Source organism: Syngnathus scovelli, chromosome 7 (genome assembly GCF_024217435.2).
Source record: "Syngnathus scovelli strain Florida chromosome 7, RoL_Ssco_1.2, whole genome shotgun sequence".
Taxonomy (NCBI): Eukaryota; Metazoa; Chordata; class Actinopteri; order Syngnathiformes; family Syngnathidae; genus Syngnathus; species Syngnathus scovelli.
Window position 1 is genome coordinate 3,875,718 of NC_090853.1, and position 12,482 is coordinate 3,888,199.

A 12,482-nucleotide genomic window follows, 5' to 3' on the forward strand; every position below is an offset into this window, starting at 1 on the left:
GGGGGTCCCCGCACTCACATTGTGGTGGTGGTGAGGGTGGGGCAGGGTGCCATCGTGTCCGTGGGAGTGTCCGCCCGGGTAGAGGCCGCCGTTGCTGTTGTGCAGTGGCAGGCCGTTGGGGTGTTTGTGGTGCAAGTGGTGGCACCCCGAGGGCAACATGCCGCCACCCCCGCCGTGCCCGAAGCCCCCGTGGATGCCGCCGTTCATGCGGCCGGTGCCGGCCAAAGCGGTGTACTCTAAAACGTGTCCGTTGATGTCAGCCGGCTGGTACAAATAACCCGGAGGGTCGTATTCTGCAGGGGGAAACACAAGGCATACCACAAGGCTCAATTCCCATCCCGTTAGATTTTCAAATTGCTATTCGAGGCGGGCATCGACACCCACTGTGCATGTTGTTGTGCTGTCGGTTCCTCCACAGGCACATGGCGATGAAGGCCAGCAGGATGAGGACCATCACGCCCAACACGCAGCCCACGATGAGGTACAGCAGACCCCCGGGTGGCCCGGAGGGCTCCTGCGGGTGGGGCCACGGCGGCGTGACGGGCCGCTGGCTTGGCGAGCCCGGAGACTGGCGTGCTGCAATAAAGGAACAGGAGATGTTTTTAAGAATTTTTTTGTGATATTTACTTGTTTATTGGGTCTCTCCTTACCTCTGGTCTCGCAGATCATGACGTTGCTGTAGTCGCTCTCGCCGCCGTCGTTGAAGCACTGCATCTTGATGTCGTACGACGTCTCCGCCTGTAGGTGACCGATCATGTGCCAGTCTTTCCCACCTGAGAAGAGAAGCAGGTGAGTGTGACTAGAGAAAAAAAAATGACTTCCTGGAAAGATCACGGCAGCCGCGGCTTTTTGTGGAGACTTTAATCCTGTCTTTTTTTTTTTTTTCCTCACTTGGCTGAGGTCATGTTCTTTCATGTGCTCTTTTGCTCCCCCCCCACACACACAAACATGTAATCACACTCTCGCAGTCGCAATCTGAAAGCACATGCAAACTTCACAAACACAGCCAATGTCGGAGCGACACAAAAACACAAATACGCACACAGACACACACTCTCGTGTCAGTCCCGGGGGCCTTCACACAGTTGCTGCACTCTGGTTCAGCTCCATATATGGCAGCTTATGTTTGTGCTGGCTTAAGTCCAGTATTAACACAGACGCACAAAGACACACACACACACACACACACACACAACAACAACAAAAAATCACATACTTTTGCATTATTGTGATTTGTATATATTTTTTAATCATTATTGTATTTTTTTTAATGTATTTTTCAGCTATTAAAAATACGGGTCTGGCTGACCCGAGTTGCGAAAGTAACCAACATTTACGTGGAAACCTTGACTGAAGTTTGACCTGCGGTAAAAGGGGAGGAGCCCAAAGATACCAGCACCACCACTTCCTTTCCTTTCCTTTCCTGCGGCGCGATGACCAGTTAGCATTCCAGACAGCAACCCGAGCCGCTGCGTAGCTCTGCTGCCCGCTCTCGTATTTCAACTCCGGCCAATTAAGTCGAAAGCCATTCACAGTAAAAAAGCCGACGCTGTCACGTTTGTCTGTTTTTGACATTTACACGCACCTTCGACAGTGTCACGCTTGTAGTCGCTGTCGTTGTCGCTGTCGGTGGGCCGATAGTAGATGTAGAAGCCTTGGATGGGAGTGTTGTTGTTACTCGAGGGACTGTACTGAAAGCGGAAGAAAACGGAAAAAAAAAATGGTTACATTAGCCCACAATTACCCTTTTTTTCCCCCTTCCCCTATCAGCTAATGGAGCGGCTCGCTATCAGCCGTCCGCTCTCTGATTGCGCGGAAGTCGACCAGAGATAATGAGAGTCGGAGGTTACGGAAAGGGCGGCAATTATCTGCGCCCGTCGGCGCTCCAAAGTTTGCACGATATGAATTAATCACCATGAGAACTACAAAAAAGTTCCTGTGCTTGTTGTCATTTAGTAATGGCCTCTGTTTAACCTTTCCGTACGTTTGCAGGTCTTGGTTCTCATGGAAAGCAATTTGGAACTTTTGTGACATACTCACAGTCCAGCGCAGCATGATCTGTGTGTCGCTGATGGCGTCGGTGGCGGAGATGTGCGGTCCCACCACCGGCCGGTCGGCCATGCGGGGGCTGGCTTGGGGCACCTGGTACGGCCTTGACGCCACGCTGCGAGGACTCTCGCCGTACAAGTTCATGGCGGTCACTCGGAACCTGTAGGTGGCGCCTGAAAGACGGACGGAGTTCAACGACACCTCCACCGACGGTTAAGCAATAAAAATGGAGTCGAGGCTCACCGGGCTCCAGATTGCGAACTTCCACCGACAGCTTGAGCGGCGAGATGTTGTCGGCCGCCACGCCCCACTCGGTGTTGCGGCTGCGTTTGTACTCCACGCGGAAGGCCGTGATGGGCGAGCCGCCGTTGGCTCTGGGGATCCACGTCACGTAGACGGAGCTCTCCGTCGCCATGGAGATGGTGGGCCGGTCGGGCGCCTCGGGCACTATAAATGAAGGCGAGAAGACGGGTTAACCTTTGAACAGTGTCGCCGCATCCCGACTTGGCGGAAAGGATGGAAGGAATTCGGAGAGGAGGAAGCGGAAAGGATAAATCACGGGAGGAATGCGTACTTACGGCAGCAGCTGAGCGGCACGCACTTAAAGAAGCGGCAGAGGAAGACGGAGACAATGGTTAGTGGAAGATTAAGAAAGTCTCGTTAGTCATATCGCCACACCCATAGTGAAGTTTAATGTTAAAGATCATCAAAATATTTTCTTCCCAATAGCTCCGGAAAAAAATAAATGAAGCGAGAAAAGTCCACTGCCCCGATTGAAATGATTGAAAAGGCCATTCATCCCTTCCAGCCCCCCCAAAAAACTATTTTACTAAAATAAAAACACTTTATAATATTTCTATAATAATAATTGTCAGTGCATCAGTAGCAATAAAAAAGTTCAAGATGGAACATTCCGCACATTACCTCTGTCGTGGATCACAACTCCAAAGTGCGTGTTGGGCATTTTGTCCTCAGGGGCTTTGGGCGGCATCAGGACCACTGGAGGCTTGTGGGACGGATTCTTGTTGGACGAGACGCTCTTTTCTGGAGGAGAAGGGACTTATAAGGAGGAAGCCAAACAAAGTCTCACACATGTTCCCAGTTGTTGCCCCCCGCCCCACCAGTCAAAGCACTCTGACACCGCCCCTGAGCCTCTCTCGTTTGATCAGGAGCCGGCTCGGGTTTCCGCCACTGTTTTTCCATGCTAATAAACGTCTTGCTTTATGAAAAGCTCAGTGACCGTGTCGAGTGAAACCTGGATTTAACAGAACCGGACCCTACAGACTCTGGCTTTAAAGGACAGAATAGTGTGTCCGTTCCTTAGTTTGTGCCAGAATCGTCCGAAACTGGCGCCAGTAACCAGTTCTGGCGGCCATGTTGGTAGGGGCAATTTTACTAGTACGAACCTTTTCCGGTGCGAAAGGTGAGCATGGCCGGCTGGCCCTCACCCGCCGAGCTGCGGGCCACCATGAGCACCTCGTACAGGCTGGACGCCTCCAGTTCGGAGAGACGCAGCGAACGCTCGCTGCCGGGCACTCGCACCGTCAGCCAGCTCTCCATCACTGTGGCCATCTCATCCACCTGAGCGAAAACGGGAAAGACAACCTTTAAGTAACGCCACAGTGGTGTTTTGCTTTTTTTTGTGGGGATCAGTGAAGAAGCTCACCTTTCGATATTTGACAAAATAGGCATTGATGGGGCTCCCGCCGTCAGGCCCCGCCCTCCACTCCAGGTCGTAAATGTCGGGTTTGTACGTCTGGGGCGGGCTGGTGATGATGGGCGCGTCGGGCGTGAGACGGTGGGTGCCACCATCGGACGGCGGCTCGTCTTCCTCCTCCGTCAGGAAGCGCTCGCCGCCCTCATCGCTCTGCATGGGCGGCAGTGAGGGCCAAACGTCCACGTCGGGGTTCAAATCTGAGAGAGAAAATGTTTCTTGTAGAACCATAGCGCACTTTGTTTTTGCTTTGTGACGGCGGGTCAGCGCTAACCGCCAAAACTTTGACACGCGTGCTAAAAGTAAAGAACAACAGTCCTTTACGATCCAAACATTTGGATCATGGCACCTTCTGACAGAAACGCACGCGTGAGCACGGCACGGCTGCACTTTGCGAAAGTAAACAAGCCGGGAGCTGGTAAGACTAAACCTGATTCCGGGAACGTCGCCAGCTGCCACGCATTCCCCACACGGGCCATTAAAATAGCGGAGAGAAATTCTCTATGTAGTCCTGAGGCTGCCATGCCAGAGGAAAGATGTCAAGGAAGTGATCCCAAACGTTAAAGGAAGTCTTTCAAGGCAGAAAGGGAGAACAAAGCCACGAGGGGTTCGAGGCGGAGCATTGATTGGTCAGTGCAGAGAAGAAATATTTGGATTCTCAAATGAGTTTTTGCAACGTACAAGCCGAATGTTTTGGATCACAACTTAAAACTGACTGGCCGGTACCTCCCAACACTAACGTTCTTATCATCTTTGCATTCTTTCTGCTTGCATCTTCCAGGGGAAACACCACGCAGGGATGGAGGGAGGGAGGGAGGGAGGAGTGGATGGAACGGAGGGGTGGAAGGACGCCACCACGTAAATACAAGGCGGTTGTGTAGCACGTTGACAGCCGGGGTGGTCTGCCCCCCGTCCTAACCCTTCACAGCTACTCCTCGCATTCCAGCATCCGCGGGGGCTTATCCCCGGGCGGCGTGCACAAAGCTCACTCTCACGATCCAGCTTGGGGAGAAGGAGGGCGGCCTTGGCGCGATACGCCACCCCCAAGCGTGAGGACCGCCTCCAAACAGCTTAACTCTTTACAGCACGGCTTCTGTTGAGATGTTTACTTTCGCCGACTACGTCACTGTACAAGTGACCTGAAGTAACCGATTTCACAACATACTTTCTCTTTGTTTTTTCTGACATACCTGACTGCACACTCAGCATTCCCGACGACTGCGCCGACCCGATATCGTTGTCCAGCAGACATTGGTACACGCCTTGGTCCCGCGGCACCACACCCGAGATGACCAGCTGGCCTCCTGAAATCCGTACCCGGTGCGAGGCGGCCACGGGCTCGGCGTTGAACAGCCAGGTGACGTCGGGGGCGGGGCTGCCCGCGGCCACGCAGCTGAAACGTGCGGTTGAGCCGGCAGCGACGCGCTGGTCGGCGAGGCCCACCAGGATGGAAGCGGGTTCTACGAATCGGTTTCCCCATCAGACTTTTAGAACAGCGGTTCTCAAAATAAAATAACTTTGGAATCCTCACCGAGGATGTTGACAGTGTAGTTGGCGCTCATCACCGTCCCTTGCTCGCTCTCAGCGGCGCAAACGTATACTCCGTTGTCGTCTGTCGTCACGGAGACAAATTCCAAATTGTCACGCAGGTGTCGCAACGAAGGACCCAGTCGGACCCGCTCGCCGTTCTTGAACCACGTGGACGACGGCACCGGACTTCCAGAAACTACGCACTCCAGCGTGTACGACTGGGACCGCTGCAGTGTCACATTCTTGGGGCTGGTGGGATAAACTATCCTCACTGGAGAAGAGGGTGAATCTGCATCTAAAGACAACACAAAGACATCAAATACTGTGCTTATGAAAAAAATAAAATAAAAAATTCTAGCGGGACTTACGTCGGACAGAGATTTTGGTACCGTGGGTCTGCATGACGGTTTCCCCGGTGACCGGATTGTACGAGCCACACTTGTAGACGCCCCGATGGTGCAACGAGGCGGACGGGATCTGAAGGTTGCCGGACGGAAGGACTAAGTAGTCGTCTAATAAGAGAGACACAGTTGGTCAACAACAAGGTTTCAAAAAATTAAGGAACTAAAGACTGAAAAAAGAACCTGTGGACGCCTCGACGCGCTCGCCCCGCACTCGCAATCGGGGGAAGGCCGGCGGCACGCTATGGGGCAGAGGACACTCGACGATAGCCGCATCGCCGACCTGGACGGACAGCGAGTGGCGCCAGCTGTCTTCGTACTGGGAGATTTCTGCGAAGCCCGACACAGAGGGAACATTAGGAAGCGGCGAGTGCTGTTATGACTGAGCAAAGGAAAACCCAAAGGCTCATTAAGGATGTCAAAACTCCTTCTGCTTCCTTCCCGTCGCCGCTCGGCGGCAGGCGTCCTCGCCCTTTTCAAAAGCAACTTCTTGGCTTGCTGCCTCGCAACTTTAATGCGGTGGTGGCAAGGAACAAACGACAAAGACTAGATTCTTCAAGTCTTATGAGCAGTGGTGAGCAAAGGGGGGGACCGACAGGGCGATGGGGACCGACAGGGCGATGGCCCCCCGGCACTGCCACGTACCTGCCAAGTCCACACGTGCGTAGCGGCTGGCGACGGCCAGCCCGTGTCCTGAGCGTGCCACGCATTGGTAGACGCCGACGTGGGCGCGCTGCAGATTAGCGATGGTGAGCGTCCCGTCATTCAGCTCCACGCCGGGCAGGGTGTCACCGAGCAGAGGTTGGCCCCGGAAGCGCCAGGAGAGCGCCGCCGACTGGGGGTTGGTGGCGCAGCGCAGGCGGGCCGGCGAACCCGGACTCTGGACCAACGAGGCTGGCTCAGAGCGGAATGATGGATAATGAACTGAGGAGGGAAAGAGAGTGGGTGATGAATGGAGGGAGTAGAACCAGATGGAAACCAGACAGACAAGCAAAGGTAACTGACGTGCGCAGGTGACGAGCAGGTCTTGGCTGAGACAGAGCAGAGTGGACAGGAAGACCCTGAGGCCACCGTCCATGGCGCCCTCGGACCCCTACCGGCAGCCGTGATCGCTCGGCGTGCACGCCCTCCTCCGATTGACCGACCTGAAAGAAGAGAAGGAGCATCTCACTGTACTTCCTTGACACCGATATGGAGGGGGAGTATGCAGTCACTCTTTATAGCACTCTCTTGTCACACGGCTCTGCGTCCTCATAGATTCACTCTAGCCTGACGTCCCTCAGCGGTCCCCCCTGGACCAGACCCAAAAAAAGAGGGGAGGCGTATTAAGTAGCATTCCTCCATCCTTTACAAGCAGCCCCCCGCCCACATCTCCTCCCCCTTTCTCCTCATCCTTCTCTTTCCAAGAGTAATCCAGGCCGGGCTTTGATCCCGGGGTTCCTGCTCGGTAACCAGGGCTCGAGAAAACCACAATGGCCGCCCAGCTGTGATATTGATGGCCGTGCTTCAGCGGAAGAGCCAAGCCGAGGGGGCAAATTAAAAAAGATGACGAGTGTCGGGATGGGGGCACCGCAGGGAGTGCGAGCCTCGGGCTAAAGCTAATGCTATTTATGTCATGCTATTTGAAAGCCGCATTTGGCAAAATGTAAGCTGTTCAGTATCAATCTTGTCTGACTGTGATTCAAAAGGAATCAGTCAGAGTCCAATATTATTGTCACACACACACTTGAGCGCACACACACACTCGCACACATCCTGGAAAAACAGGTGTTTAAGTGCTTAAAGAAACAATGAAAGCGCTAAGGCAACAGAGTTTGGATTTCAGCGGGCTACTGTGTAATCTGGCGTCACGTATACTTTGTGGCATCTCACATCAAAACCGTATCGCCGCGCCACATGCTGCGACAGGCCCCAGGCTTGCTGGATTCATGATATATAATTACAATAATAAGACACAGGGGGGGGGGGGGGACAAAACACAGGACCGGTAACGCCATCCCTCGTCTACTGTATACCAGGAATGGGCTGTTCTCTAGTTTGGCCCTTCGAGCATTTACATAAAATTTGCTGGATATCCTAATTTGGTCGTTTAAAATGGTCATTTTATTGATTTCTTTTTTCAAATACATTTAAAAATATTAAAGAGTACATATTATTTTTGTCCATATCTACAAATCTGTCAGTTTCATGAACTCAATAAGTGGCCCTTGAGCACAAAAGTCTGCACCCCCCTCCCCTTTGCGCTATATGCTAACCGCCTGCCATCCGTTCCTTCCGGCGCTATGGCGACCGGTCGCCCTTGTATAAACACACACACAGCTGCCTATCGGCCCCGTCCATCTGGCGCTGTGAGGAAACGCACGAGGGCATCCATCTTCCCGCTTATCTGCTTGACTTTTCTCTGACATCCGCCACCATGAAGACACACACGCCGCTAGGATATCTGGTGTCAAACCCAAAATCCCATTAGCGAGGCTCCGACCCATGCTGGCGGCAACGCATTGCTGAGGGTGCGGCTACCTGTCCCGTCAACACTTTTTTGGGATGCAAAAAGCAGCATTAGAAGTATCCAGGCCGGTCCAAACAATATAATAAACTGAAAAGCAGATGTTCTGACATCAAAAGAGTCACTTAATTTGCAATTATCTGTAATTTAATGTTCCAGATACTGCATACAACTCTGAAACGTAGCGCTAGCAACAATGCTAAGGGATAGCGCCACAGAAGAGGTGTCCAGGCTGCTACAAAAAGTATTCCAGACTCAAGTCAGTTTATTTTATTCAGAACTATTTATTAGCTGCAATTTAATGCTCCAGATACTGTATTTAATTCTGATCGTTAGCTTAACCGCTAAATGCTAACACCAGAGAAGAAGTGTGCAGACAGGTTTAAAAAGTATTCGACTGAAAAGTACTAAAAATTGATGTTGAATCACACCATTCCTCAAATACTCGTAAATGTTCCTTATAAGGGAGGTAGGCTAGCACCCTCTATTCATTGTGATGCACAACTCCCACATGGGGATAGCGTCATCCATCTCCACCACTGCTGGATAAAGAGGGAGTGAAGGTCCTGACACGAGAAAATAAACACAGTGACAGGTTGCCCTCAGGGAAAGCAGAGGAGGATCAGGGGGGGGGAAGGGGGTTCAGGTGTACCATGTGTCGGAGCACCTGCAGGAACTCCTTTAAGCCCCCATGTGGGCCCGGCCCATACCCCTTTCTCATTGGGTAAAAGGCGATGCGCTGGAGCATCAAAGAGCTGTGGGGCAGAGGCACAACACGTCGCAACTGGCGCTCTCAACTCAGCTTCACAAGACGGCACAGCTGAGTGGAAGCCAATGACAAACAATGTGGGCCAGTGGGAAGATCAAATCTCCTCACCGCACTGACATCGACACACAAACCAAATCCAGAAAACTCCACTAGACAATTAGGCGCTGCGAGAAAGGACGATGTAAAGACGATGATTTTTCAGGTCAATCCTGGTGCGCCGGTCGACTGATCTGACCTGCTAGCGCAAGCCGACCGGCATGCTATACCCCGAACCTGCCCGCACTCGCCCCCTCGGATCCGCGAAGGGAGTCTGCATTCCTAAACTCAACACGGAGGCAAAGCCGGCGGACAGGACAGACGCAACGATGGGAGATAAACGCAAAAACAAGAAGACGGAGAAGGGGGGTGAGGGTACAAAAAGGTCTCCATTTGCCAAGCCTCAATGGCTATCTGAAGCTTGCTCATACCTCACATCAAGACCTATTAACTCATTGGGTATGGCCTTCGTGAGTTGAGGTGTCTCTGAACTTCCAGAAAGAGTCTCCTTGCGGAAAGAAACTCCAGGGGGTCCATTATTCGTCAGGATGAACTGGCCGAGGCAGTCTGGGGCCACGGCGGAAACTAATGAGTAGAAGCATCGGGCTAACACCATCTGCTTCACCCATTCAAAGAAAGAGGCGTGATTTGGAATCAGCGCAAGGAATTAGCTCCAAAGGAAGAAGAGAGGGGAATCGTTAAACTTGGATGGTTTCGGCCGCAAGAGGATAGAAAGTGGACCGTTGAGGCGGCGCTGGGGTGATGATAAGGTCAGACAGGTCTCGAGACGCCGCGGCCGTGACACCGTGGCTGCGATGCAGGATCAGGAATGAAAATGGGAGGCCTTGGGGGATCAGACAGTCACATCCCACAAAACCTTGTTTACCAAGGACACACACTGCCCCCACCCCTCCTAAAAGTGGCACGGCCGAGACTCGGGAGACGACGCTAATTCCACCCTGAGGCTTTTTGGCCGCGAAAGCAGAGGCAAAAGAAAGGGAGGAGGCCGATGAGACCGTGGCTGAATGGTACAGTATGTTCGGCTGCTCTTAATTGGAGATTGTTCAGCATTGTCTTGTTTCCCTTGGGAATCTGCGAGGGAGGGGGCGGGGGCCAGTGGGAGGTCCACTCGTTTCCCAAGGTCCTCAGAGAGCCGGATTAGCCAACAGTGACGAAACTCAATAAGGGCCTCGGACACGGGAAACGGATCCCAGGGTATCGCCGCCATACAAGGCCACCTCCGGACCTTTTGCAAAGTAACTAACAACCCGACGCCTTTGTGGGAGCGCTCGGGGTCCTTCCAGCTGACTTCACAGGCCTTTCAACCCACAACGGGACGTCTGCTCCGACCAAAAGGTAATTTCGATGGAAGAGAGGAATGCCCGAGGGGGGCTTTATGCCCGTGGGGAGTGTTATAATACCCCCGACATGTGCCAAGAGTCTGACTCCCCGCACCAGGTGAGACATTCCTCCGAGTCAGCTTGGGCTACACAGATGATGGCGAAAAGGCGTTGATGCAAGGGGAGGATCAAGTTTGCCAGAAAGTTCACCCTCTCCAAAGGGAGTTGGAATCTGTTGTGTCGGGCATATGGTGATCTGATCCAGCTGCCACCCCCCCCCTCCCGACGCTCCTGGATTCCATCAGTGAACATGTCTCCGCGGCAACAAGCGGTAGACAACATTCTCTGGTCAGCCTCCTCATGATAGATCCATGGCCAATGCCCAAAAACTTGAAAAACAAATATTAATGTGTTTTTTTAAGAAAGTCATAAGGAAAGCAGACTTTGGGAGAAACTCGTGATAAATGAGTCTATGTGATGTTCCTCCCGTTGCGGGGGCAGGGCGAGGATTTACAGAATGAAGAACCTGCTCTGCAACTGCTCCGGTTGGCCCGCCAGAATAAAAACAAACATTTGTGAAGAGGTTTAATATAATCGGTCTTCCTCACCGACGCACAAATCTCTTGCAAAAACCCAAACAAACCAGCACTCAAAGACAAATATGCAGCGTCCGCAAATGTTCCTTATAGTTTGTCAAAATGTTTATCCTCGCTACTCTTGCTTGTTGCCCGCCAAACAGGAGATCACAAAACAAACCGTCTGGCGTCAATAAACAGATGCGTCGGCCGAGTCTCAACTTCCTGGCACTGGCTCAGAACGTCTCGAAAAATCCAACAGCCGTGGCCAAGGATAACAAGACCTCCTGTCAGCAAACGAGAGGGCGTGGTCTCATGTCACGTGTGCCATCTTTCGTAAGTGGACCCCGACGAAGTGATTGATGCGAAAATGACAAAACTGTATAAAGAAATAATAAACAGCGCAGTAGAAAATGAAGAGTGGCTGGAAAAAATATCCACATCAATGCGTTTGAAATTCTAGCACTTTTGGTAGCTTAATGGAGAAGCCCTGGTTTTGTGTCGCTTAGAAACTGCTACCGTGGACCGCAATAGAGAAGACAGTGATTGATTATCACAGGAGGCCAATATTCCACAGATCGGTGCCAAACAACGCCTTGGGCCTGACGGAAGCCGCAGTTTAGCCCGAATCCGCCAAGCCGCCGATCGCCGGGACAACAAAGTCGCCGATGGCCGCTCGTTTCGGCCTTAATATAGTCCGCACCGAAACCGAAGTCAGATGCGACTCGTTGGCTTTCGAAACATTTGAAATAGAAAGCTGCGGTCTATATAAAAAAAAGAAGCTCACTAGGGGCCCCACCGCCGAGGCATATTTAGTCGGCTCGCTTTCGGGAATCTCGCAAACAGGAAGATGCTGAGGATTAAAGTTCACACCAGACACAATGAACCCCGACAAGGTATTTTTGTTTTGCGTCAAAGCCCACGTGGCGCTCTGCAACATGTTCGCCGCACGTCACAGCTCGCCAAAAGGCGCTCCCTCAGATGGTTCCGAGTACATAATAAAAGGGTATTTATAGTCACTTCAAATAGCGTGGCTTAAGGAGGCGGCTTCACGCAGCAGCACAGACGAGTTGAAGAAGACCCCGTTTGACGTCGACTTCCACGGTCATTTCTTGAGTTGTGCGTTTGTGGTTTGCGTCCTCTTATCGTTCCCGGTGTATATTTAGAGCCAGTCTGTATTTTCATTACACCAACAGGCAAAACCTCAGAGAAGAAGCAGACCTCTGAGCCGGGCTCGTATCCAGCCGGTACCGCCTCGCCCTTGCCCAGCGGTCGTTGCGGAACATCTGCTTGAAAAAAAAAAAGTTGCTTGTTTGCCTTTGCAATCACTCCAGCCTATATTTGTCATTTAAGTGTTGCAGTAAGGCACAAATAAAAAAAACTGACAGTTGCTGATTGATTGAAAATGTTTGTAATTGCCTGTATGAAAAGTAAATAGACATAGCATAGCACAGCTACTTGTCTTGATGCTAATTTGCTGGCCAATTTTTCCTACTTTACAAGTTGGTGTAAATGTAGCATGTAAATGTCTGAATCTCGATTATTACCCGGAAACCATCACA

The 12,482-nt window shown here is 52.0% G+C and overlaps 1 protein-coding gene across 4 annotated transcripts in view; it reads right to left on the minus strand.

The window, feature by feature from the left end:
* Nucleotides 1-12,482, minus strand: part of cdon (cell adhesion associated, oncogene regulated) — a 40,672-nt gene that overhangs the window by 1,894 nt on the left and 26,296 nt on the right. For all 4 annotated transcript variants that reach the window (XM_049726125.1, XM_049726124.1, XM_049726123.1 and 1 more), the window contains 15 exons: nt 6,700-6,839; nt 6,340-6,618; nt 5,878-6,024; nt 5,662-5,805; nt 5,295-5,588; nt 4,954-5,223; nt 3,716-3,963; nt 3,456-3,630; nt 2,974-3,093; nt 2,293-2,496; nt 2,041-2,222; nt 1,586-1,691; nt 651-773; nt 385-576; nt 19-293 (listed from right to left, as the gene is read on the minus strand). In XM_049726125.1, coding sequence (XP_049582082.1) covers nt 19-293; nt 385-576; nt 651-773; nt 1,586-1,691; nt 2,041-2,222; nt 2,293-2,496; nt 2,974-3,093; nt 3,456-3,630; nt 3,716-3,963; nt 4,954-5,223; nt 5,295-5,588; nt 5,662-5,805; nt 5,878-6,024; nt 6,340-6,618; nt 6,700-6,772 — 2,832 coding nt within the window. In that variant the 5' untranslated portion in view covers nt 6,773-6,839. The remainder of the gene's footprint in view (nt 1-18; nt 294-384; nt 577-650; nt 774-1,585; nt 1,692-2,040; nt 2,223-2,292; nt 2,497-2,973; nt 3,094-3,455; nt 3,631-3,715; nt 3,964-4,953; nt 5,224-5,294; nt 5,589-5,661; nt 5,806-5,877; nt 6,025-6,339; nt 6,619-6,699; nt 6,840-12,482) is intronic.